The sequence below is a fragment of the Oncorhynchus keta genome, chromosome 13 (genome assembly GCF_023373465.1).
Source record: "Oncorhynchus keta strain PuntledgeMale-10-30-2019 chromosome 13, Oket_V2, whole genome shotgun sequence".
Lineage (NCBI taxonomy): Eukaryota > Metazoa > Chordata > Actinopteri > Salmoniformes > Salmonidae > Oncorhynchus > Oncorhynchus keta.
Window position 1 is genome coordinate 26,999,290 of NC_068433.1, and position 27,834 is coordinate 27,027,123.

General features: G+C 39.8%; 1 protein-coding gene across 5 annotated transcripts in view; it reads right to left on the reverse strand.

Annotated features, from left to right (window-relative positions):
• Positions 1–7,694: 7,694 nt before the first annotated feature.
• The window catches only part of LOC118373207 (T-box transcription factor TBX3-like), a 31,684-nt gene continuing 11,544 nt past the window's right edge, over positions 7,695–27,834 (reverse strand). Inside the window, exons 1-7 of one of the 5 annotated variants that reach the window (XM_035759293.2) lie at positions 16,410–18,049; positions 15,226–15,508; positions 14,642–14,806; positions 13,101–13,177; positions 12,307–12,464; positions 10,707–11,350; positions 7,695–9,584 (exon numbers count right to left, since the gene is read on the reverse strand). In XM_035759293.2, coding sequence (XP_035615186.1) covers positions 9,159–9,584; positions 10,707–11,350; positions 12,307–12,464; positions 13,101–13,177; positions 14,642–14,806; positions 15,226–15,508; positions 16,410–16,801 — 2,145 coding nt within the window. In that variant the 5' untranslated portion in view covers positions 16,802–18,049 and the 3' untranslated portion in view covers positions 7,695–9,158. Of the gene's footprint in view, positions 9,585–10,706; positions 11,351–12,306; positions 12,465–13,100; positions 13,178–14,641; positions 14,807–15,225; positions 15,509–16,409; positions 18,050–27,834 lie in introns of those variants that run through there. The other 4 variants (XM_035759295.2, XM_035759294.2, XM_035759296.2 and 1 more) reach the window with 4 other exon arrangements.

Here is a 27,834-nt window from a genome sequence, read left to right on the forward strand (position 1 = left end):
CATGGCTTAAGCCTGATGAATTTACTGTGTTAAATGAGGCCTCACTTCCTGGCTACACTAGTGACCATATCCCCCGTGCATCCCGCAAAAGCGGAGGTGTTGCTAACATTTACGATAGCAAATTTCAATTTACAAAAAAAAAATGAAATTTTCGTCTTTTGAGCTTCTAGTCATGAAATCTATGCAGCCTACTCAATCACTTTTTATAGCTACTGTTTACAGGCCTCCTGGGCCATATACAGTGTTCCTCATTGAGTTCCCTGAATTCCTATTGGACCTTGTAGTCATAGCAGATAATATTCTAATCTTTGGTGACTTTAATATTCACATGGAAGTCCACAGACCCACTCCAAAAGGCTTTCGGAGCCATCATTGACTCAGTGGGTTTTGTCCAACATGTCTCTGGACCCACTCACTGTCACAGTCATACTCTGGACCTAGTTTTGTCCCATGGAATAAATGTTGTGGATCTTAATGTTTTTCCCCATAATCCTGGACTATCGGACCACCATTTTATTACGTTTGCAATTGCAACAAATAAACTGCTCAGACCCCAACCAAGGAACATCAAAAGTCGTCCTATAAATTCACAACACAAAGATTCCTTCCAGATTCCCTCTGTCTACCCAAGGACGCCAGAGGACAAAAATCAGTTAACCACCTAACTGAGGAACTCAATTTAACCTTGCGCAATACCCTAGATGCAGTTGCACCCCTAAAAACTAAAAACATTTCTCATAAGAAACTAGCTCCCTGGTACACAGAAAATACCCGAGCTCTGAAGCAAGCTTCCAGAAAATTGGAACGGAAATGGCGCCACACCAAACTGGAAGTCTTCCGACGAGCTTGGAAAGACAGTACCGTGCATTACCGAAGAGCCCTTACTGCTGCTCGAGCATCCTATTTTTCTAACTTAATTGAGGAAAATAAGAACAATCCGAAATTCCTTTTTGATACTGTCGCAAAGCTAACTAAAAAGCAGCATTCCCCAAGAGAGGATGGCTTTCACTTTAGCAGTGATAAATTCATGAACTTCTTTGAGGAAAAGATCATGATTATTAGAAAGCAAATTACGGACTCCTCTTTAAATCTGCGTATTCCTTCAAAGCTCAGTTGTCCTGAGTCTGCACAACTCTGCCAGGACCTAGGATCAAGAGAGACGCTCAAGTGTTTCAGTACTATATCTCTTGACACAATGATGAAAATAATCATGGCCTCTAAACCTTCAAGCTGCATACTGGACCCTATTCCAACTAAACTACTGAAAGAGCTGCTTCCTGTGCTTGGCCCTCCTATGTTGAACATAATAAACGGCTCTCTATCCACCGGATGTGTACCAAACTCACTAAAAGTGGCAGTAATAAAGCCTCTCTTGAAAAAGCCAAACATTGACACAGAAAATATAAAAAAACCATCGGCCTATATCGAATCTTCCATTCCTCTCAAATATTTTAGAAAAGGCTGTTGCGCAGCAACTCACTGCCTTCCTGAAAACAAACAATGTATACGAAATGCTTCAGTCTGGTTTTAGACCCCATCATAGCACTGAGACTGCACTTGTGAAGGTGGTAAATGACCTTTTAATGGCATCAGACCGAGGCTCTGCATCTGTCCTCGTGCTCCTAGACCTTAGTGCTGCTTTTGATACCATCGATCACCACATTCTTTTGGAGAGATTGGAAACCCAAATTGGTCTTAACGGACAAGTTCTGGTCTGGTTTAGATCTTATCTGTCGGAAAGATATCAGTTTGTCTCTGTGAATGGTTTGTCCTCTGACAAATCAACTGTAAATTTCGGTGTTCCTCAAGGTTCCGTTTTAGGACCACTATTGTTTTCACTATATATTTTACCTCTTGGGGATGTCATTCAAAAACATAATGTTAACTTTCACTGCTATGCAGATGACACACAGCTGTACATTTCAATGAAACATGGTGAATCCCCAAAATTGCCCTCGCTAGAAGCATGTGTTTCAGACATAAGGAAGTGGATGGCTGCAAACGTTCTACTTTTAAACTAGGACAAAACAGAGATGCTTGTTCTAGGTCCCAAGAAACAAAGAGATATTCTGTTGAATATGACAATTAATCTTAATGTTTGTACAGTTGTCTCAAATAAAACTGTGAAGGACCTCGGCGTTACTCTGGACCCTGATCTCTCTTTTGAAGAACCTATCAAGACCATTTCAAGGACCGCTTTTTCCATCTACGTAACATTGCTAAAATCAGAAACTTTCTGTCCAAAAATGATGCAGAATAATTTATCCATGCTTTTATCACTTCTAGGTTAGACTACTGCAATGCTCTACGTTCCCGCTACCCGGATAAAGCACTAAATAAACTTCAGTTAGTGCTAAATACGGCTGCTAGAATCCTGACAAGAACCAAAAAAATTGATCATATTACTCCAGTGCTAGCCTCCCTACACTGGCTTCCTGTCAAAGCAAGGGCTGATTTCAAGGTTTTACTGCTAACCTACAAAGCATTACATGGGCTTGCTCCTACCTATCTCTCTGATTTGGTCCTGCCGTACATACCTACACGTATGCTACGGTCACAAGACGCAGGCCTCCTAATTGTCCCTAGAATTTCTAAGCAAACAGCTGGAGGCAGGGCTTTCTCCTATAGAGCTCCATTTTTATGGAACGGTCTGCCTACCCATGTCAGAGACGCAAACTCAACCTTTAAGTCCTTACTGAAGACTCATCTCTTCAGTGGGTCATATGATTGAGTGTAGTCTAGCCCAGGAGTGGGAAGGTGAACGGAAAGGCTCTGGAGCAACGAACTGCCCTTGCTGTCTCTGCCTGGCCGGTTCCCCTCTTTCCACTGGGATTCTCTGCCTCTAACCCTATTACAGGGGCTGAGTCACTGGCTTACTGGGGCTCTCTCATACCGTCCCTGGTTGTGCCGTGGCAGAGATCTTTGTGGGCTATACTCAGCCTTGTCTCAGGATGGTAAGTTGGTGGTTGAAGATATCCCTCTAGTGGTGCGGGGGCTGTGCTTTGGCAAAGTGGGTGGGGTTATATCATTCCTGTTTGGCCCTGTCAAGGAGGACCTGAGCACTAGGACCATGCCTCAGGACTACCTGACATGATGACTCCTTGCTGTCCCCAGTCCACCTGGCCATGCTGCTGCTACAGTTTCAACTGTTCTGCCTTATTATTATTCGACCATGCTGGTCATTTATGAACATTTGAACATATTGGCCATGTTCTGTTATAATCTCCACCCGGCACAGCCAGAAGAGGACTGGCCACCCCACATAGCCTGGTTCCTCTCTCGGTTTCTTCCTAGGTTTTGGCCTTTCTAGGGCGTTTTTCCTAGCCACCGTGCTTCTACACCTGCATTGCTTGCTGTTTGGGGTTTTAGGCTGAGTTTCTGTACAGCACTTTGAGATATCAGCTGATGTACGAAGGGCTATATAAATACATTTGATTTGATTTGATACCTCGGGTATGACAAAACATTTATTTTTACTGCTCTAATTACATTGGTAACCAGTTTATAATAGTAATAAGGCACCTCCGGAAGTTTGTGGTACATGGCTATACCACGGCTAAGGGCTGTATCCAGGCAATCCATGTTGGGTCGTGTGTAAGTACAGCCCTTAGCCGTGGTATATTGGCAATATACCACACCCCTTTGTGCCTTATTGCTTAAATAGACCATTGCCATATATGGATCTTTGCCATTTACTTTGATCTGGACTGTGTTTACAGCATGAGTGGTCATGAGTAGATGCTGTTGTTTTGAGATCAAAGCGAGAGCTGCATGTAGCCCTATGTGCACATTTTGTTTATATCCTTTGCTAGTTAGTGAGTTATTAGCCCAGTTATAAATCATTTGTAGTCAGCAAGAGCACAACATGTATACAAGAGCACAACATGTATACATTTCTAGACATCTATGAAAAGCCAGTCAGGTAAAGAGCTTTTTTTTGTCTTAAAGGGGCAGTGTTGTATTTTGAGACAGGTTTGAATAAGCTAGGCAATAGTCAGAGGGTAGCATAATTTGTCTGATTATCTGTAATAGTGGCATGTGAATAAAACACATTTTATTTTGTAAAGTGGTTTCTTGCATCAAACAACACAACAACATTTCCAGTCACCTCCTTGTCTGAAGGACAAGTGGATAAACAGGTTAATGTCAAGCCCTGCATGCCCCCCGCTCACCCCCAAAGTCTCATGGAATGTAGGCTTACATTGAACACCACATTGGCTGCTACTGTAGGCTGAATGATAGAACAGCTATTTCCATGTTGAAATGTTATGGGAGGCATTTTCTACATTGATTTTGATGGTAGGCCACACTGGTAGGCCTACATTATGATCAAATAGCCACAGTAGCCTACATGGCCACTGTTAAAACTGTAACTTAAAGCAGGTACAGCCTCAGTGTTCACAGTAAACTCACCCTGGAACTTGCACATCATTTTCAAAAAGTTCAAGTATGAGCTCAGCAGACCTGAAATTTACTTAGTGCTACAAAAAAATAAGGGAACATTGTTTATCACTATTCACCCTTGTTTTGTCTCTGTGCACGAGTGTGAATCATCTATCAGCAATGCCATAAAGATGGTTAATGTTTACGGCAGGCAACCAGTAAACATTAAAGGAATCATTGGAAACAATATGTGCACATGTGGTTTGTACTGGGTTTACTTATTGTACAGAGAAAAATTCATAACTTTAAATAAACTTCCTTGAGATTGCAAAATATATCGTTTTCATTCGTACAAGCACAAAAAAAAGACACACAAAAGTATAATTCAAAATATATATTACAGTGTAAAAATCAGTTCTTAAATGTAAGTATCATTCAAAAATATTTATTACGGTGTAAAAACTCAGTTCTCAAATTTAATCTTTGAGTACAAAATGTGTGATTCTCATTGTTTAATGTTGTAGGGTGTTTTATAGCAGTTGTGTAGGTTTAACTATCAATGTTAGGCCACATAACTTTAATGATATGCATTAGGGACAGTGATACCAGCTGTTATTACTCATGAACACAAGATGACCATGACTCGTTAGTGTTGTATGTGGTTTAATAAGGCCAGTCCAGTGCTACATGCTTAAATAATGATCAAAATAAAGCCATAGTATTATAGTAAATCCCAGTTCTACCTGATGAGGGAGACAGACACCATAAAAAGTGTGTGATTATGTCATGAAATTAGTATAGGAACTTATATCAATAGATGTAGGCCTATATGTTAATCGATAAATAATTTCACGTAATTTGTATTTTTTCACTCAATTTTAATGACTTTTAATTGAGAATACATCCTTTTTTAATAAATGCACGTAATTGACTTGTAAATCATTGACTTGATGTTATACCAAAGTCTTATTGCATAGCCACTGAGTGGCGGCATAAAACTGTGGCATGCGTTTTAAAAAACTCAAACTCTAATCTCAGCACTATAGCCTAGTTTACACTGACTGAAACTAATATCAGACTGTGGGCCTGTGAAACACCTGGTTATTTTGTAGGTCTCTGGGGCACTGGACATCTCAATCCCGTTGACCAGTATCACATAGACCTAGCTATAGAAAAGTATTTCATATTTTATTGTCTTGCGCCGTATGACATAGCATACATGACAGTCAGAAAAATAGACAACATAAGACATACTGACACAACATACACAATATATGGGTACTATGTATGAATCAACTGTAATGACATTGTCCTAAAACGCGCTATAGTATGAGCAACCAGTACCGCGTGCTAAGCGCGTCGAGCAGGTGCTTATTGGAGCAAAGTCGCATGCGCGCTGTGATGGAAATGGTGTTAACAAGGACACGGGAGAACTTCGCCCAAGCTGTCAGGTGCTTGAGTAATGGAGCTGTTTTATTATAAAGGATACTCTTCCAAGGTCTGACCCCATTCGCAGAGAATTGAAAATGATATCCCAGGTCAATTGCCTCGAATAAATACAATGGATCCACATGAATAGATGTTTGGCACACTTCTACTTTGCTGTGGACGATGATGCTACTATTTGCACTGCATGCGCCTAATATTGAAAATATAAACACCTATTTCTCTCTCTGTGTGTTTGTGTTTGAGAGAGAGAGAGAGAGAGAGAGAGAGAGAGAGAGAGAGAGAGAGAGAGAGAGAGAGAGAGAGAGAGAGAGAGAGAGAGAAAAGTGAGAGGGAATGACAAAAATAGGGTTATTAAGTCCGGGTGGATACTGCAGTTGCCTATATCATTTTGTGAAATGCACCTCCTAGGCTTTCACCTTAGTCGGATTTCTCGAGATATAGGTCCAAAATCCAAATGTAGAACCTAACACTGCAATCGATTCAGTTTATGACCAATATTGGACAATGAAACGAAGCGAGGTAGGCGTAACATGAATTAGGTGTTTGGAGGCTTCTAAATGAATGACAAATTAAGCATGACGCATGCGTAAAAAGCGCAGTAGGCCGACATTCATCCTCTCCTCTAATTTTATACGGTCAAAGGCATAAGCAAAGCATTAAGTGTGACATATTTTATATTATATATGATTACTATAGACACACTGTAATTACATTAATATGCCAATTCTCCATTCTTGTAGGCCTGTTGTGTTGTATTTGTTTTGGTTGTGCCCATTCTCTCTCCATTTCCAGAAAACCACACATCTAGCAATGGTCTGGTTAATCTCAGGTGTCAAAAAGGTTGCCGTAACTATTCTCCACTCACATGTTCCATATCTGGTTGAATAATATCGTCACCGTACACCAAGGTAGGCTTCATCAGGTCAGAGTCCACAGTATACAAAAGGTCAGTGCTATCCGAGGTCCTTGGGACGTCTCTACCCCCCACTGAAGTTGAAATTAAAAATGTTTAAGGTAAGGGTTAAGGTTTGGTAAGGGTTAACGTTATGTTAAGGGTAGAGTTACGGTTAGGTTGAGGACTTAGACTTTGGACGTCCCAATGATCCCCAATAGCATTGACACTGTTCAAAGTAATCATCCTGCAGTACTTTGTCATGTAGTTGTGTAGTTTGTGTAGTGTTCACTAGGTGGCGTTACGTCTTGCATATCAACGTAAGAATCCTGTTCAACATTAGGCTATAGCAGACGCACTGCCGCCTTCCGTGCAATGAAATCCAGTAAGATATCGAAGGCGCCAGGTGAGCAATAGACAGAGCAATTGAGATTCTGTGTCATGTTTACTCATATTCCCTAGCACCACTGTCGTTACTTATTAACCATACAATTTACAAATAAAGATATGAAGTTAATAAACTCATGATTCTAGGCGCAATGGAGTGCGCAATCAAGTTATTTTACATTCTTTAGGGTTCACGTTGGCCGAAATAAACAATTAGTCAATAGGCTACTCAGCAAGCCCATAAAACACGCGCGCACAATGACTCGCTCTGGCGCGGTCTTGCGTCCAGGAAGGAATTCCAGGTATCATAGCTGAGGTTGAGAGTATCCCAGTGCCTTCTCTCAGGTTATCTTAATAACATTTCTCAACTCTTTGATCATTGTCTCGACGCCTCTATCCCTAAATGCTAAAGTGAACAAAGTGTGGAAAGAGAAAGACTGGCTATGCCACACTGCATGATAGAGAAGAAGCAACACAAATTTAGTTTGAGCAATTACATCACTTTGTATTTATCCACAGAGTTTACATCATGGTTTAAATAATAGCATGTAGGCCTAAAGAAACGGGCACACGGAAGCGTATCGAGACTGCATTTTACTATTTTATTGACACTTTCAAGAACACATCGTTGGTGTTGTAAACTAGACAAAAACCGAATACAACATAACCCAATGACAACTTTAGAAACACAAAAGGAACCTTCATATTTCAATAAGATGCAGCATTTTTACTATCAGGCCGCAAAGCATTTTTAAACAGAAAATTCGTCCAATTTGACACACACCTAGACGAATGTTTTTTTTTCTTTTCAGAAAGCTGTTGATGTGTGCTCTCGCTGTCATTCGTCTGAACAGTAGCACTTAACACACAGAGACAACAGGTAGGCTAGAGGTACAATGGCACATGTGTGTCCGCTAAAACAACTAGCTCTGTGGATATTTGAGGTACAGGTAAATCCGTATTCAGGGGGATATAAAATGCAGATGGAAAAACAAGGGTAATAGCCCACGAACTATCTTTACACAGGTATCGACAATAAATTAAGGACAGATCCCTAAAATCAAACTACTCCGTTGTATTTACACGCAATATCAATATGAAATAATTACATAAATATTTGTATATATCACTATTTACATTTATAATCAATATTACCTTTTCAATTGTATTTCAGATTCCCTTTTCCAGTTGAATACTTATGTTGGATTCGGCATGCGAAATTAGGACAGTCTCAACCACTCGCACATGAAGTTTATAACCTCGGTTCTGTTTTGGCATACTTCAAACAAGTGCCAGCATATGGATTTTCGCAGCATAATCCTGCGTTTATAATTTGACAAACAGAGACATTCGTTCGTAAAATCAATAACCGAAGACCAATTGATTGATTCCTTAGAAAAAAAGGGAGGGAGCTATTTTTTTCTCTCTCCTCCAGATTGGTTTTAAGATCAGCCTGAAGCATTCCTTTAGCCTTATTCGTAACATTTGAATTTGGTCGTGAAAATAAATCATAACAACAAACTGACAGTCATAAAAGAGACATGTAGCGTTTTGTAGGGCATGCAAAGTGTCACCTACCCCCGATAAGCATAATGATATGCTTCAAATAGTTATGCAGTTAATACATCAAACACAGCAGTCTTTATAAGATAAAGAGAAGTGAATTCAAATAATTATAACCAATTCAGAGTGCACATTAAATCAAACAAATTTCGTTACCTCAGCAACTCGACGTAAAACAAACGTATACATAGGACATCACACAGCAGCAACTTATCAAAGATCTGTGAGTATTATCCATGTCAACCTTTCAGTTTCAATACTTGTATGGTATTCAAATAACAGGAAAATTTCAAACGTGTTGTTTAATTTAACAAAAGAGAAATATACATATGAGATGTGTATTTAACCAAAGTGCATTTCAAAATCTAAACTGTTCAATAGGATCGTTTTCTAAACCCGCATTCTCTAGAAGGGTGTCGTCATACTCATCCTCATCGTCCTTATATGATCATCACAACAACAACAAAAACAACAACATTAAAATCTACGGGGACACGCTTCGTGACCTGTCCTGTATGGAATCAAGTCCGCTGACCAAACGCTGAATGCTCTGCAACTCGTTCATGGAATCTTTCCCAGAGCACATTTTTGGGGACAGGGAGACCGAGCCGGATGACCTGCTGGTGACCTCCGAGGTGGAGTCCAGGGTGGCGGAGACGGGGCTCGTGGCCATGCCGTCCCCTTTCAGCTCCGCCGCACTGCTCGCCATGGAGGGGATGGCTGTGGTGAGCAGACTGCTGTCCGGAACGCTCATAGGGATGGAGTAAGGGCTGTACCTGAGACGGGGGCGCACTGCGTTCAGGAAGGGGTGTCGGTGAACAGAGGAGGCTGCGGAGTTGGCTGCCGCGGCTGCTGCCATGTACGTGTAAGGGTAAGGGAACAGGCCCCCAAATGGAGACATAGCCAGGCCCTGGGGAGAGAGGAGGGGAATGATATGAATAGAACTATGCACAAATTTAACAGACGCTAGTCACCATAATAACACAGCAAAACAGGAAAAATATGCTACATTTAAATTGTTCACAATGGACACTTAAATTGTTCACAATGTACACTGTCTATGTAGGCCTATATATTGAATTGAGGTCATGTAGTGACTGAGTGTGAATAATGAATCCAGCAGACACGTGAGCTTCACGGGAAATGTTATGTGGCTGTGTAAGCCTCCTTTCACTTTTCTCATAAAGCGATTTTCATGATTATGCTTTTCTGTGTCTATGCGTACTGATTTTATACATAGATGGGTGTAAAACCATTACCAATACATTTTCTTGAATTTAGCCTTAAATATGGAATATATAACGATATCCACACGTAAAACCATGAAAACATTACGAGAATCAAATTGACAAAATATTTCGATTTTTTTTTGTGTTATCGGGTTTTGTGTAGCTTTGCAAATAGTTAATGAATTGTGAATGCAAATAAAATAGCAATTTAAAAGAAACTATTTCTGCAACACATGTGTTTTGAAACTAGATGGAAACAGCAAATCTGTTATGTATTTAGGAGAAGTTGTTTTCCCTCCCAGAACCAGTGAAGAACTAAGCACATTCGCCATGTTCCTCTAAAACACAGACTTAATTAATGAGTTCATATCAACACTAGCCTAAAACTTTTGTTGTAAGGCCTAGGTGGTCTCTGCCTAAATCCCAGCATATGCTGTAAACAATTGAGACAAATAATATCCACACCTTCCTAAAATCTAAATAAAACTTGAATCCCTATAAAACACATTCGGTTATTATTTAGGCTATAACACAACTGTCTACAATAGGCGATGCTCGCCCCTGTTGTGGTTTTGAACACTATAAGGAATAAACTAGGCTATTAAAACTACATGGAAATTATACTATTTTTCTTCTACACCATGTTGACATTTCCACATAAAGTAATGGGGACAAGGACACCTAAGATGAAATAGGCCACAGTCCAGTATATGCGTCAAAATGTAACGAAAAACTCAGGAGCACATAGCATGTGTTTTACACAGGCATTAATGTACTGCTGGTGGTAATAAAACAGGTTTTACCTGTGATGCCAAGACATGTTGCTGCAGATGAAAAGGCAGTCCATGAGCTCCCGTCAGGCTTTGCGAGGGTGACGCCATACTGGCCGTGTCCATGGTACTAACCCCTGCAGAGGACACCGCTGCCAGTAAGGGGCCCATGCCCGCGGCCATATTCGAGAACGCGCCTCCCATGTTGAACTGACTGGGGTGCAAAAGAAAGGGATGCGCGCCCCCCAAGTGATTGAAAAACTGCTGTCCAGCGAAACCCGGTGGAAATCCAAAATGATGCATGTGACTCTGACTTAAGTGCGGACTGCTTTCAGTTTGAACAGTCAAAGGCATATAGTTCTCCTTGCTTAAAGACCTGCACTCGTCCGCTTTGGGCTGGTCCCGGTTTGGACTCTTGAAGTCTTCTCCGGACCGAGTCGTGCTGGAGATCACCGTGATGGGGCTCTGTCGTGAGTCCGCTTGGCTTTTCTCAGTCCTCCGGGCGCTTTCCCGAGACTGGCCGTTAGAATCACTGCCACCAAATTGATGGCCTTTAGTCTGGCTTGCCCCACGATCCTTCCCATCCTCCGTAGTGGTTGAGATCTTACTGGAGTCCGGCCCATCCTTTAGGTTTCCATTGCTTTCATCGTCGCTGTCTTCATCACTCTCGCAGAAATCTATCAGGAATGAGTCAAAAGTTAGTGATACATCATAAATGATGATCAAAGTTAATCAGGAATCATTTAGTTTTTGGTTTTATTCTCCTAAATTCTCATATAGCCAACTTTATTACATTTTCTTCATCACTTTCGATGTCATATTAATAAAAAAATGAAAATAAAAATGTACAACTAGATATATAATCAGTATCGTCAAAATTATGTATCATATAAATAAATATGCCAAGATTTGAATCCATGCTGGTTTGGAGGATCGTAATTTGCGCTGTCAATGAGATGTAATTATCTGTAGGATACTGTACGCTAATCATGGTAAGAAGGACTAGGCCTAATACTTTAAGCTACGTAGGCTAGTGTTCATAATGTATTGAGATACATTGAAATCCATAGGCTACAGATGTATTTTTAGTTTTAAATTAACCTTCAGCATATGATCAAGTCCTTCAAATTTTCCTCATTTTAACCGATGGCATGTTTTCACAATTCTAACGATTTTTGTAATTCAGTTAACTGACTACGCCTACATCTCGAAAGTTTATTTTATAAAAAAAAATATATATATATATATATCTATATCCAGTATATCATTCTGGCAGTTGTATGATTCATTTTATTGCTAAATGCTTAGCACGAAAGACCCATCATGTGAATGGGAATTACAAGAATGAGCCTACATAAAAGTTAGGCTACATAGTTTGTATAGTTTGTATGTTAATGTTGGTGCTGGACAAAAGTATATAATTATATATATAATTTGTCTACTGATATCCAAAGACATCCAACTGAATTCAAACTAAATCCAAAATGTAGCAAATTGGAAAATATTTCACAGCACACTTTTTTTTACAAGCATAGGTTATTGTAGGTGTCTATGCTATGTGGGTCTGTGGGATGCGGAACGTGTAGGCCTAGTTCTGAATCTTAACCCAAGCAGAGGCTGTGGGCTCCATTACCTTTCAGGTTGGGAGGCCCCACGGTAGACACTGCGGGAGACGAGGCCTGGTCGAAACATTTTAATGAGGCCTGCTCGCCGGAGGAGTCGTCGGATGTTCCGTTCTCTTTTTTCTGCTGCTCCTCATATGAGCGAATTGACTGCAGGGCCAGCTGTTTCCTACATTATACAGACAGGTTATTGGTCATCACTACTATTATTTTGTAATAAAAAAAACGATCTATAAGAAAACGGATCATTTATTCAAGGCATAGGACATGGCTTGCCTATGTACAGTCTTTGCGTATAGGCAAATTCACAGGCCTGCAGTTCATTTTGAATGCAGATTATCCAGATGCATTTTATAAATCAATATATATGTCTGTTCGAATAAATCATGCTATTCAAACCCACTGTAGACCACTAATAACCCACCACCCAAACCATTTTCTTGTATTATGTTGTCAAAACGGTAAAGAAAAGCTTTTGAAGAGCTAACTATCAATAACTCCACACTATTTCTAAAGTAGGAGTTTCAAAATTGTATTTTGCTCTTTAGACCTCTGCACTCGTAGAACCATAACAATGTAAATACAACATGATAAGCTATGTATATCACCTCTGCCAACTCATTAATAAAACGTGAACTTACATAGCATACTTTTAGGTTGAAGGGGTTGTGCAATTGCAAAGACAGTCGTACCGCTTTTTGGAATTCACTAAGATCACTGTCAGCCATTGCTTCTATAAAATCCGACATCAGAAATCGTAAAATGTTTGTTGCGCAGTTAGGGAATAGTTTAAAATTCTCCTTACCTCTTCTCTCGTCTTCCATTGCCAGTGTCACGGAATCCTTTGGCAAAGGGATTATGGTCAATCTTCAATTGTGTAATCTGAAAGAAATCAGAGTTATAAATATTTGTAGGTAGCTGCCGGTAGCCTAGTGGTTAGAGCGTTGGGCCAGTAACCGAAAGGTTACGAGATCGAATCCCCGAGCTGACAAGGTCAAATCTGTCGTTCTGCCCCTGAACAAGGCAAATAACCCACTAAGCCGTCATTGTAAATAAGCATTTCTTCTTAACTGACCTGCCTAATTAAATATATAATAAATGTTGGTAAATTTAGTGACATTTACCCTCGATTTCTATTCTTAAAGTTCAACAGTTAACCTTAATTGTTGCTGCATCTCAGTGCAATCATTTTTTAAAATTTAGAAATTGTATATTTGAGCCACCATCTGAATGGTTGGAAATTCGTTGATAATTGACTCTCAAACTAGTGACGAGCTTAAGGTCTGATGCTATTAGAGACCATTTTATTTTCCACACACACACACACACACACACACACACACACACACACACACACACACGCACACACGCACACACGCACGCACGCATGCACACACACACGTGCAATGCATACTGAATGTCAACCTCGCAGAGCACATTATTTCCCCCCACTCACTTCCTCTCGCTTTCCACCCCTCCCAAGTCCACATTTTGGCACGATTGACAATATTCCTCAACTCATGTGGCTGCCAAACATTAACTGCATTTTTGCTTGACCCAAGTGCCCAGAGGTAACACTTAGCTAACATTTCTCCCTTATATCAAAGAGCCAACATAAGAGATGATTTTGATTAGCGGTGTATCACATGTGGAATTAAATGTTACCACCAGCGCAGCCTGTTAAAATCAAAATGCTCTTTTCTCTGAGTAACTGCACATTCTGTTCCCCTCTCTTTCTCTTTCTCATACTCTACCTCCCCCATTCTCCGAATGTCTCGCAAACACACGCACGCACGCACACACGCACACACACACACACACACACACACACACACACACACACACACACACACACACACACACACACACACACACACACACACACACACACACACACACACACACACACACACACACACACACACACACACACACACACACACACACACACACACACACACACACACACACACACACACACACACACACACACACACACACACACACACACACACACACACACACACACACACAGTCTGGGTCGTTGCCAAATCCTTTCCATGTGATTAAATATAATGAAGTATTATGTATTACATACATTCCTGAGAATACTGACCCAATTGCTTTTGTAGGAAACACGGCATGAGATGAGGTTTACATTTATCTAACACGATAGCTTGTAAGCCCAACACTCAAACAAGATGAAACAAATCTTTCATATTTTATGATGGCAAATGGCGCAGTGCTAGCATTGGCTATGTATAAACTGTTTGACTAAAAATGGATGAAAAATAAACATCCAACAAATTTCATGAAAATAAACGAGGAAAGTGTGTTTCTGCCTACCTTGTCATTTTGATAGGCAGTTACAGCAATGAAATCCGTTTCTGGGAAAACGTAAGTCCTGAACGTGCTATAGGGCAGTTTGAGAATGTCGTTGGCTCTCACGATGTGAAATCTGGGCTGATATTTGTGCATGGAATTCAGGATGGTCTGGAACAGGAAAGAATTCTGGATTTAAAAAAAGATAAGCACACACGGATTTCTAACTTTTGATGAAGATTAGCCATTTTTGTAGCTTACTCAATCGTAGTTCAGGCCTAGCCTAATTGATGCAATGGGCTGTATTGGAAAGTTCTCATTTATATAGGCCGAAGCAGTTGGGGAAAAAGTTGGAGAAACATGTTGCAGTGAAAATATTAAAACCTCATTCATGATGGACACAAACCTATTCAATTGAAATTAGGCCTGTATATTTTGGTGAAGCCTTTTCAGCCCTGGACTCCATATGACCACAGAGAGTCAACGTTAACGGGCTTATTAATATTAGGCTACTAATAATAATACCTCTGATAATACTAATAACAATCATGATAACAACAATACATGCTAAAAATGTCGAGAAGCATGCAAATAAGAAAAAAACATACATTAGATGAACTTACAAATCCATGCTTGTCGGAGATGTTATTCGTTAGCTTGAGTTTGTGAAAATTGACGACTTTTGACATCCACTGCTCGCCAGTAGCCGGACTGTCCGGGTGAATGTACATCCTCTTTGGCATTTCGGGGTCGGCCTTCCCTGCCACCATCCAACGCGAGTTGTGAAATTTATACCTGCAGTCATCGGCTGCAACAATATCCATCAACAGAATGTACTTTGCTTTCTTGTCCAAGCCTGTGCATCTCACTTTGAACGGAGGGAACATTCGCCTGTGAAATGGAATGAGAAAATCACTTAAAAACAGTGGGCTACCTTACACTGTGACTGAATATTGTTAACCTATGTTCATACATACATATGGAGCAGCTATCTTTACATTGCTATTATACTGGTTATGATAATGAAAATGTAACACTGCGAATACTCAAATATTACACATTTTACATTTACTTGTAAGCCTTAACGTATATGCGTCAGCCATACGATTTAGTGAATGAAGAAATTATTAATCTAACAGAAGCTGTGCGAGAACATAAAACACCCACAAATATCTGCCACCTAGAAATATTTTTTAAAAATCGCATAATATGTACAGCATGCATTGTGTAAATGTATTTGTACGGCCTACTATTTGTTTGGTGTGATAATAACATTTGTTATTACACTTTGGTATAATAGGCATATAGACATACATGTTTCCGTTTCATAGCCTAGTAATTGTGGGCTGATTTTAGATTTACAAACGTGGACAAATTGTTTTATAGAGTACATTTTAGAATTGCTCACATTTGTATTGTGTCATAAGAAGTTAAAATGTAACAGCCTTTTGTGTTGTATATTTTTATAGTTTGGGTTGGGTTTTATTTTATCTCGTGTTGAGATTACATGACCATGCAATGTGGCCATACAGATTCTGTCGATAGGACAAAGTTAGGCTATTCTATTCAGTAGCCTACACGTAGCCTATAACCACCCTAGTTTGACATCAAAACGTTGGCCACCATTCGCGGAGGTCCAGTTCCAAGCACCCATCATTAAATCAATTCACTCGAGAGGCATGCCATCGTATTGATGATCAGAATGATCTCCATAATAACAAGATGCATACTGATGTATTTCGACTGCAGAATTCAAATATGTCTTATTCGAACACATCAAAGTTGAGCTCACCTTCCGGATTTCGTGATAACCATTTCAGTGCCTCGCTTGTGGAACGTTTCCCAAAGTTCCTTTGCTTCCAGGTGAACTTTCGGATCGTCTTCGACCTCTTCTTCAGGCTCCAGAGTCTTCAGAGGCCTCAGATGGGCTGCGGCTGCCTGGTGCCCCAGCGAGGAGAAGTGGAGGCCGGACTCCGCGGCGCCCATCAGCTGGTCCATGATAGGCTTCCCCAGGGCGCCAGGGAGAGAGAGGGAGCCGTTGTGAGGTAGCGCCAGGGCCGGGAAAAATGGAGGATGGTGACCCAACATTGCACTCATGGCAAATTCCGGACCCCGGTGAGGTAAAAACGGATGGTATGCCATACTCGTTCCTTGTATGACTGGATCTCTCATCAGGAAGCTCATCCAAGTCCAGGCAGGTACCAAATATATGGATTTATTTAGTTGAATACTATAGTCAGTCTATGCAGATTTGTTGACGAGCACAACTGTCTCAAATTGAAAAGTCTTGAGAAGTCCACTGTCACCACTGCAGAAGTAAGCATCCACTCGTGTTCGGCTGGATGGTATGAATTATCTTTACTGTCGTTCTATGAGTTCCAACAAAGTGTCTGCAATGAGAAATGAACAAATGCACTCCATTAGTCTTCAATTGTGTTGAGATAAAGATTTTCTTCCGAGATTGACGGGCGTTGAGCACTTTGCTATGCGTTGTCTTGCGAACAATTTTCGAATTAAACCAACACGGGTGAGTAACTACGCTTTAATTGACTGCTGCCTTATTGTCTTGCTGTTGTCTAGGCTACAATATCGGCATTCCTCTTCAAATGAATTCGCTTTCATTGGCTTCAGTCCTCCTGCAAAAGCGATGTGTTGAAATATTTCGATAGCGCGGAATAATTCCTCTGTCTTTACTTGTTCCAGACATGCACTCTCACACGCACGCACACTATTTCTTCGTCTCTCTTTCACGCACACACACATTTCAGTAAAGACTTATGCAGAGAAAGGAGTCGTTTGACGGCAGAGAGGTGGTAAGGTCCCAGCACCAAGATATTCCTAGCGCTTCTGTGTCCCATAGGCTTCAAACTGTATGGATGTGTTGCATGTTACGAGAAGCTGGGCTCTGTTGATTGGCTCTTTCACGCTTTTGGACCAATTGTGTGGCTTCGTAGGCGTGGTTTTAACAGGTCGGGTGGAGGGGACAGACTTCAGACTTATAAAAAGGTGTTTGGAAACTCAAATGCTGCTGTGAAAAACCACTGCCTAAGTCAATATTGTGTGAATATGTCAACATCATTAGAACTAGTGCGATCACTCGGTCTGTGGGACCCTGCAAAGGAAAAGTAGCCAGTCTCAGTTGCTTTGTCCGTAAGATAGTACTGTCTTGTGTGCAGTCAGAGCGGCAGGGTTGGCCCGTGATCAAAATATTGACTGACAAAATGTTTGTGCGAAGTCGTGGACGCTTTATTTAGACTATATGGAGTGAATGAATATACATAATTTATCGTCGCTGATTTGATCATTTGGAATTGATTTGATGAACAGAAATCGTCCGTTGTCCGTTGTTCTTTGTTGTAGCGATCTACAACACCGGAAAGGAATGTTTGAGCAGCACGACAAGCTACCATTATCAGCACCATATTCGTGAAATATTATAGTGTATTTTGACCGGTTGTCGCGCGATGACCCGATGTCCAGTTAGCATAGGCTATACTATGTTAATAATATGACAATACGTTACATAAACGATCATGTTCATGTTTGCTGACACTTCATTGCATATAATATTTATTGTTGATTCAATCTGTCACATTGGCCTACAGTGATGCGTTTGATAGCCAATTTTGTCATCATTAAGCATCACTCGACATTAACTCTCCGAATTGCAGTATTCATTTTACCTTGAATGTGAAGAGATGACAGGGTCATTCCGTGTGCTGAATGCATGGCGCCGGTAGTGTGTGGTTTTGTCTGTGCTTTACACACTTTAAGGCATGAATAAAGCGTGAATAAAACTCTCTCTCTCTTCACGCGCACACACACACACACACACACACACACACACACACACACACACACACACACACACACACACACACACACACACACACACACACACACACACACACACACACACACACACACACACACACACACACACACACACACACACACACACACACACACACACTGATATAACAATATTTCGAAAATAAAACCCACTAAAAACGTTGTTGGTGGTGATAATATGTTGGTGATATTGGATCACTTATCAAGACGGGTTGGTTTTATCTGGTCATTCATGGGACATTAAGCACATTAAGCGCAAGTCTGGACAGCTGCACCAGCCAAATATTTAAGGGTTCATTTACAAGTAAACTACAGAGGGAGTGGCAGTGGTCAGCCATATTGACCAAACATTGACCAAATAACATCCCATCCAATCGTAGGCCTACAAGGTTGAACTATAGGGACTTGCCAATCTTCTGAGCTATGATTTTGAACTAGTACTATCCATTATTTCATGAACGTTCTTTATCCTTTAACCAAACGATTGTTAGTGGGGAAACGCACCTATTTATACTGTCAATTTGACTGAGCAATCTAAGACAGAGGCTGGTGACATGGTCCTTTGAGGAGACTATTTGATGGTATGAGTGCATGGGTAGTTAGTTGCATGAGGCATAATGTATTGCGTGTCTGAATGCCCCCCATACCCAATAGTCTTACCAGCTCCTGGTGACAGGAGAGTTGTGGTCCCTACAATGTAAAGGGACTGCCATGAATTTGACAGTAATTTACAGGCAGCTCAGTGGCAAGTACAGTTATGTATTTTACAGTACAGTACACCCTCCGTATAATACATACAGTATCAAAGCAAGCACTGTGTAATGACACACAGTACAATACCATCAAATTGACTGTACTATACTGTAAAAAAAAGTAAATGCTACGTAATCGGAATTGGGTATGGAAAGTGATTGGTGCAAGCAGATTGGCTGCTAGGTAAAGTGTTAAAACACATTACAGCACATTAATTCATATTTGGTGTTTTATATCACTTGCACTTCTAGAGGCCTAAACAAAAGGCTTCCAAACTGACGACAGCTACAGGGCAAAACAGACCAAAAGGACATGGCAAAATGTTAAACCATTTAAAGATTTGCTGCCACATCCTGTCCCCTATACATTTTATTTGATGGTGCACTATAACCACATAAGAGATAAATTGGTGCAACAAATATAGCCTCTTACAAGGTGTGCCACAGAATATGTTAAGGAGCCAGAAACAACAATACCATGCACCCACTAGTGGTCAATAGATTTTTGGCGCTCTAAAGATAGGGTACGGTACTGTATTCTGTGGGGTTGAATTACAGTACCATTTGAAATCCAGCAATATTCCCACAATTCACCATCATCTACAGTATGCTGCAGTAAAACGTTTCAGAATGTTTGACTGTTGATGATACCTAAAATGACTGTATAAATTACAGTTTTCTGCAACAGTGTAGGGTTATCCTCATTTTCAGTTTGTAAATAGTTTCCTTGTGTTGTATTTATGAAGTTAATCTTAAACATTTGAATGCAATTATTAGGGACAACCAGTTTGCAGTTTCACTGTCCAGTTCTTCAGACTTTATGGGTGGCAGGGTAGCCTAGTGGTTAGAGTGTTGGACTAGTAACCGAAAGGTTGCAAGTTCAAATCCCCGAGCTGACAACCTGTTGTTCTGCCCCTGAACAGGCAGTTAACCCTTTGAAAATAAGAATTTGTTCTTAACTGACTTGCCTAGTAAAATAAATGTTACAAAAAAAACCTAAATAAAAAAAAAAAAAAATGTGTTTGTGTAGCTTAGTTATTGCCAATGAATATTTATTTTGTCAGCTGCTATGTCAGAGCAGGGAAACTGTCCCCAAGCTATCCTTTGTGTCTCTATGATTAATTAGGGGAGGGCAGCATATATTGTGTATTGTAAGGTGTCAATATTTATTGATATTTGCTGGACTAACTAATGAGATAACTGCTGACACAATAGGCCTAAATACAATTCAGCATTGATCAAACTATAGGCCTATGGTTACTAAGCTATGGCAAACTCTTCCCTCCAGTCATCTTAGCCTGAACATGCTGTTCACTTATTAAAAGGGCACATACAGTAGGTCTATAGTCCTCTTTGTGTTTGTGAGGTCAGGCCTGTGCCGATTACATGCTTATTCTTCTATATCCTCTACAGGATCAGAGTCCCCCCTGCGGGATGGTTGAGCTAACGTAGGCTAATGTGATTAGCATGAGGTTGTAAGTAACAAGAACATTTCCCAGGACATAGACATATCTGATATTTACAGAAAGCTTACATTCTTGTTAATCTAATTGCAATGTCCAATTTACAGCAGCTATTACATTGAAAGAATACCATGTTGTTGTTTGAGGAGAGTGCACAGTTATGAACTTGAAAATGTATCAATAAACCAATTAGGCATATTTGGGCAGACTTGATACAACATTTTGAATAGAAATACAATGATTCATTGGATCAGTCTAGAACGTTGCACATATACTGCTGCCATCTAGTGGTCAACATTGAAATTGTGCATAACCTGGAATAATAAATTGTGAAATTTCTCTTGCATTTCAAAGATGATCGGAAAAAAACACTTTTTTTTCTTTGTATTATCTTTTGCCAGATCTAATGTGTTATATTCTCCTACATTCATTTCACATTTCCACAAACTTCAATGTGTTTCCTTTCAAATGGTATCAAGAATGTGCATATCCTTGCTTCAGGTCCTGAGCTACAGGCAGTTAGATTTGGCTATGTCATTTTAACGAAAATTGAAAAAAAGGGTCCAGTCCTTAAGAGGTCACTCACCCCTATTAGCAGCACATTTCAATTTAGTGTAAGATGTCACCAAATAGGAAGCATTGTTGACAGAGCGGCACCCTTTCATTCTTTGTGGCCACCAGGCTTAATTAGCTAAGCAGCCCTGAGAGAGCGGTCAATACACTATATAAAGTTTTACAGGGTTAGGGCTATTAGGGACTCCCAAGTGTCAATACAAATGCATTCCTAACACAACTGATTGATGAGGTGGTGTTGTCAATGTTTTCATATCTAGAGTGATAATGTATATCACAATCAAAAAGTTATATATTTGTTTAATAGGCTCCGAAATCCCATTCTGTTTGTTTCCGGTCTGTGTAGTAGACTGTAGGTATACTAAGTAGTTTGGGCCTGTTAAATACAAAGGTGACTTGTTTATATGCCCTATTGTTTATCAATAGTGTGTTTGTTATAGTATAGGCATAGACAATGTTGTTTTAAGAAATAACATTTAGAGAAAATAACTGTTTTTGTTTCGAGAGACGAGTCAATGAATCATGTATATCTATTTATCAATGTTTATAATTAATGTTATCTATGCTGGACAAAAGCAGAAATTTTGTTGGTACAAGTAATGCCCACACACTATCAAGTAGTGTTTTCTCTCACTTGATACACACTGTCCTTTCCCTAGGTGTTCTGTACAGTCAGAAAAACTAAAGACTGGATATAAGTCAGTAATACCTACAGAGACTAAAGCTATAGCTCACTGGAGCAATGTAATGTATATTGTTTGTATGTTTATCAAGTCAAACTTTTTAGTCTTTCTGAGAATTGATTATGGGGGTCCCGTGTTTCATGTTTTCCGTCTTTATTTGCAGATTGTAAATGATAAATGGGATGAGACTTTATGGCACTACCTGAGAGTGGAGTATGTCAAATCAAATCAAATCACATTTTATTGGTCACATACACATATTTAGAAGATGTTATTGCAGGTGTAGTGAAATGCTTGTGTTCCTCGCTCCAACGGTGAATAAAATATCTAACAATTCACAACAATACACACAAATCTAAAAGTAAAATAATGGAATTAAGAAATATATAAATATTAGGACGAGCAATGTTGGAGTGGCATTGACTAAAATACAGTAGAGTACAGTATATACATATGAAATGAGTAAAACAGTATGTAAACATTATCAAAGTAACTAGTGTTCCATTATTAAAGTAACCAGTGATTCCATTCCTCTAAGGTGCAGGGTTGAGTAATGACAACGTTGTTGTTCTTTTGGAACATTTAGACACAACTTCACATGATAGGGACAAGTTTAGTCAATTAAGTTGCGCAATGCTTGAAATTAATATGTGTCAATATACATTTGTCGTACCTGTTCTTTAGGTATTGCAATGACAACATAGTTAACATGTATTATTTACCCCAAAGGTGTAAGTAATATCACTGTTTTCAAATTGATTCATGTGGACCATTGATCCAAATGCAGAGGTTGCGAAATGCCCTTTCCAAAATCAGCACCATACTCAGTCAATTTTCTTGAAACATGATAAGCTCTCACCTGTCGATGATTCTGGCCTGTCACTCATTTTTATGCAAGTCAACCCTTGCTCTCTTCTATTATTGCAGGAACTTGTTACCGATTTTGATGAAAAACATTTGAGTTAATTAGGGGGATGTGTTTAATGACTGCATGTCAAAGTAATGGATTTACTTCAGTTCAGAGAGCAATAGAAAATGGCACTGGGAATACCTGTGCTCTTCTGACTGATGAGGTCCATCTGCAGTGAGCTTTACTCTTAACCTTGACTTACAACTTCATATTTACTAAATGTTGTAAATTCACCAATGTAAGTCAAGTCAAATATGAGATAAAACACATTTCTGTCCAGCTACTGAAGTATGAGAGGTTGTAGTTGAAATGTCTGGCAGCATTTACTGATATTGAGGCAATATTACAAGAGCATGAACTCACTAACTGCTTACTAAACCGCTTATCTTCAGGTAATAAGTACCACAAAACATTACACATGCCCTTTGAATCCTTGGCTAATGTTTTCAAAACAGCAATGGATGCTGGTTTCTGACTGAATGGTTTGCAGTAATAGTGAAATATACTTTAAGTAGTGAAAATAGTATGTTAGTAGGCTATACTCCCTGTAGCTGTGCAGTACATTCCAGTGGTAAATGACTCAGATGTGGGCCATTCATGTGAAACACCTTATTTTGTCTTATTTGCCACCACTCATCAGCAATTGGTCAAAACTCAGATATTTCTACTGAAAAGGTTGCTCTTGTTGATAGAATCACATTCAGTATTACAAACAATACACAATTAGAGAGTGCATAAAAGACAGCAATCCGCAGGTCATTTGCCCGCTTTAGAAATAACATCTATTTCTCACCACAGGTTTCTATTACTGATCAATTAATTTATACATTTATAAGTAGTAGGATGTGTTATCTGTTCTGACAAACCTTTTCTATTTTTGTACGTATGTATTGTATATAGTTTGTTTGCGGTGTGGTTTTCATATAAGCCCTTGGGCTTGTAAATAATATACAACTATGTTTCTAGACAAGAGGAACAAGAGGAACATTTGCACAGACTAAGCTTTTTTCGTTGATGGGGAGTGCATTGTTTTTGAGTATGGTTCCCTGCTGCTGCATGGGACAAGGAAGGCCTAATGGGGATATCTTCTGTCCATTTAGTTCTCTGCCATGGCAATAGGCATTGCACTTGATTGCGTGGCTTTATAGTACCTCTGGACCCTACAGGGCCCTTCCATTGAATATTTAACCAAGACTCTCTGTCTTTAGGTTGAGGGCGGCATAAAGCTTGCAATCCTACAGAAATAATCTTACGATTGGGTTAGGGTGGGTACTCTCAACAGGTTAAGTGGGATAAGAGTGTGGCTCATGTCAAAACGCTGCCCCCCCCATAGTTCTGGAAAATGTGCAATGGGGTCAGATTGTATTACATGGTTTTGGAATGTACATGGAGATAGAGACCTTGGAAATGGAAAACAATAGGCAGAAAGGCAAGCACCATGTAGTCTGAGGGGCTAAGGGGACTATAGCGGATTTCCATGGTTTGCTTGAATACAGTAGAATAGGTCTTCATGCTCTGGAATTCATTCTGAGTAACCATTCTGAGTAATGAATATTTACTTGAGTATTGAGTTCTCTCCCTGTCGTTGGGTAGATATCAAGTACATTGCTGAGCATTAAATCCAATCCAGTGCCTTAAACATGCATCCTAGTGGTCACAATTTCCCTCCTGAAACACCAGACAGCTCTTTTACTAACTCATGTATTCAGTAATCACTTACTAACATGATTATTGTTTTTAAAAATCTAGAACCCAATATCTTGTCAGCCTTAAAAGGTTGTGGAGAGGACTTTGACGTCCCACCCAGGAGCTTTGGGTTGAGTCTAGCCGTCCAGGAGCTTTGGGTTGAGTCTAGCCGTCCAGGAGCTTTGGGTTGAGTCTAGCCGTCCAGGAGCTTTGGGTTGAGTCTAGCCGTCCAGGAGCTTTGGGTTGAGTCTAGCCGTCCAGGAGCTTTGGGTTGAGTGTAGCCGTCCAGGAGCTTTGGGTTGAGTCTAGCCGTCCAGGAGCTTTGGGTTGAGTCTAGCCGTCCAGGAGCTTTGGGTTGAGTCTAGCCGTCCAGGAGCTTTGGGTTGAGTCTAGCCGTCCAGGAGCTTTGGGTTGAGTCTAGACGTCCCTGAGTCTAGACGTCCAGGAGCTTTGGGCTGAGTCTAGCCGTCCAGGAGCTTTGGGTTGAGTCTAGCGATTCATGTCTCCGGTGCACTATGCATACCTTCTCAGAGGGTTTTTCTGCTTCATTATGAGGAGGATTCTCCTGTAGCTCCCCAGGCTGTTGGGCTGAGCCCCTTAATCCATCCCATTCAACATGGGCTTCAGGGGCAACTGGATGAACTCAAAATGGCTACAATAGCTGTTGTTTTTTTGGTCTGAAAATTGTGATTTATTTTAGGTGTACAGCAGAGCAGAGTTCTTGGGAATATGTGCTGTTGGATATCATCCAAGCAAGGCTAAATGGATGACAATATGAAGGATACACTTTTTTTTAATTGTTAGGAAACTATGTGGATTGAAGAATATTGTATTCTAGAATGAATACTGTGGTTTAACTTTCTGATTTATGAGTATGTGATAAATTATTTGGTGACAGGCTCAAGTGTAAGATATTTTCAAATGTATTATAAGATGAAATGGTTGATTAACTATGTTATGACACAAAATGAGTAATGGTGAGCTGTAGAGTAATTTTAAGACATTATATGTTTTTCCCCAGAGAAATAGATGCAATCTTACATCAAATGTGTCCCAAATCTGTGTTTTTATACAATTCAACTGTCTATTTTATTTCATTTAAAAAAGTGGGAATCACCACGATGTTTATTTTTCCGATATAGCCTAACATAGGCTTACCTACATCACCGCGATTCAAAATCGATAAAAACGAAATATTGACGAAGTCCTCACGAAATGAATGGCTGAACTAGAGAGTCTATAAAACATTTAATAACAGAATATTTTTGATCTAATAGCATAAACACATTTTGGAGGAAAAAGTTAATTCATTTCAACAAGTTTTAGTTATTTTTTTATTTAGAGTGTAGTAGGCTAATTGTAAATAACTAAATTACCTTTTGGAAAAACATGCTGTGAAGCAAGTCCTTTATGTTTTTAATGTTTCAAAGCTTCATCAGAAAAAAGGGTGAAAACCTATAGGCTTACATCTCGTGCTTTTAGTGTGAGTTTTAGTGTTCATTGCGCATTCAACCGTTTGCAGTGGGGCTCTCTCTCCCCAACACCCACCAACCGTAAAGGATATAGGCTCCAACACACGTGATTCATTTAGGATATTTATATTAAAAAACAATAATGTAGGGACATGATTGGCTAGACGTGATTTTGAGTAGAGTTTGCAGTTTAATCCAAATGTTTTGGGAGTTGCCTGCCAGTTCCCTTGCCTCTGCTACTAGGTGAATTAACGGGTTTGTCAGCAGCGGGAACAACAATCTAAACTACACGGCGAACTAAAACGGTTGAGTGCGGTCAATTGAATCCATCACTTGCTCCTCTGTGATTTGGATAGATTCCTCTCCAAACTATTCAGCCATAATGCCTTCTGGATGTTTATTGGTAATTCCTCTGGGCATCCCGCCTTAGGTTAGGCCTATATCACCCAAGAACAAACATACCGTTTATATTCTCACCGTTTATATTCTCATTCTTCCTATTTTAGCAACATCTATGAATGTGTATAGCCTAAATTGGCTAACAGTAGTTCAATACCCAATACTGAAAAATACTCAATACTCAATACTGAAAAATGCTATATTTGATGGGTTTTAATAAAAGCGTTATGCTCATCTTAATAATGAAGAAGCCTAATAAAAGAAAGCATATGCTACACGCCTATACTCATATCTCTATCTGTATAAGGAACTCATAACCTTATGCCACATATAGATTAAAGTTATGGAAGCGCTTTAAAGTTTGGGAAGCGCTGCTGGCATGCAGGGTTAATTCCTGTACTTATAAAACTTTTGAAAACGTAAACTATCTAGCAGTCTGTACATGCTTTCGTTTATGTGTTTGCCATATCTTCAGTAATTTAAGCGACAGTTACTTCCACTTGAGATGATAATCTTTTTTGACATTTACCAACAGCAACTCACAAGTTATAATTGAATAATATACCTATCTAGGCCTATTGAATGTGTTTACATTTCATTTAAAATTCGGTCTATGTTAGTGCAAACACTGACATGACTCGTGTACAATTTGGGGATTTGGAGATTTGAGTGGCATGATCCCAAAGTCAGATTCATACACCACTTTAGTGACCATATGCATGCTTCATGCTAACAATCCACCCCCCCCCCGACAAACATAACTGTTTAAACACGTACAATTCTTCCATAAATAACACCATTTATTTTACAATCAAAATGGTTGTTTTCTCGTTTGTATCCTAAAATGGCCTAATGATTTGTTCGTTTCAAGTCATAGAACATTACTTTAATAAAAGTCACATTGCAGCCGGATTTTCCATTGGCTCCCTGCATATTATAGGCTATTTTTACTTGGTGTTTCCACATTTAAAGTTGTCAGAGTCTTGTGACATTTGAAACATGCGGCTGGCCATATTTACAAAGGCAGACAATACAACTGAACGATAAGTAGGATGCGATCAGAAGTTGTGCTTTGCCTTGTTGAAGTACCCACAGATGTTTTGCATAAAGACATTTTTGGTGTAATGAGGGGGAGTGTTTGAACGTCAACTGAACCTGGTTGGACGAGCATCTACTGTAACATCAAATAGAATAGGAGGGTTAGGGTCTCCATTAACTGTTGCAAAGGTTGAAAAAAAGATTGGCTGGAGGAAAAATGTGACTGAATTTTAAGTGAACTGTTATGGTGATATCATTGGTTGTCATGCACACCTAAACAGTTAATAACAACGTGATTACAAAATACACATTCAAAAGTTATACTTGGGCACACAATTGCAAGCATGCATTAACACCACGTGCTTACAAGCATGCACATTCCTTAACAA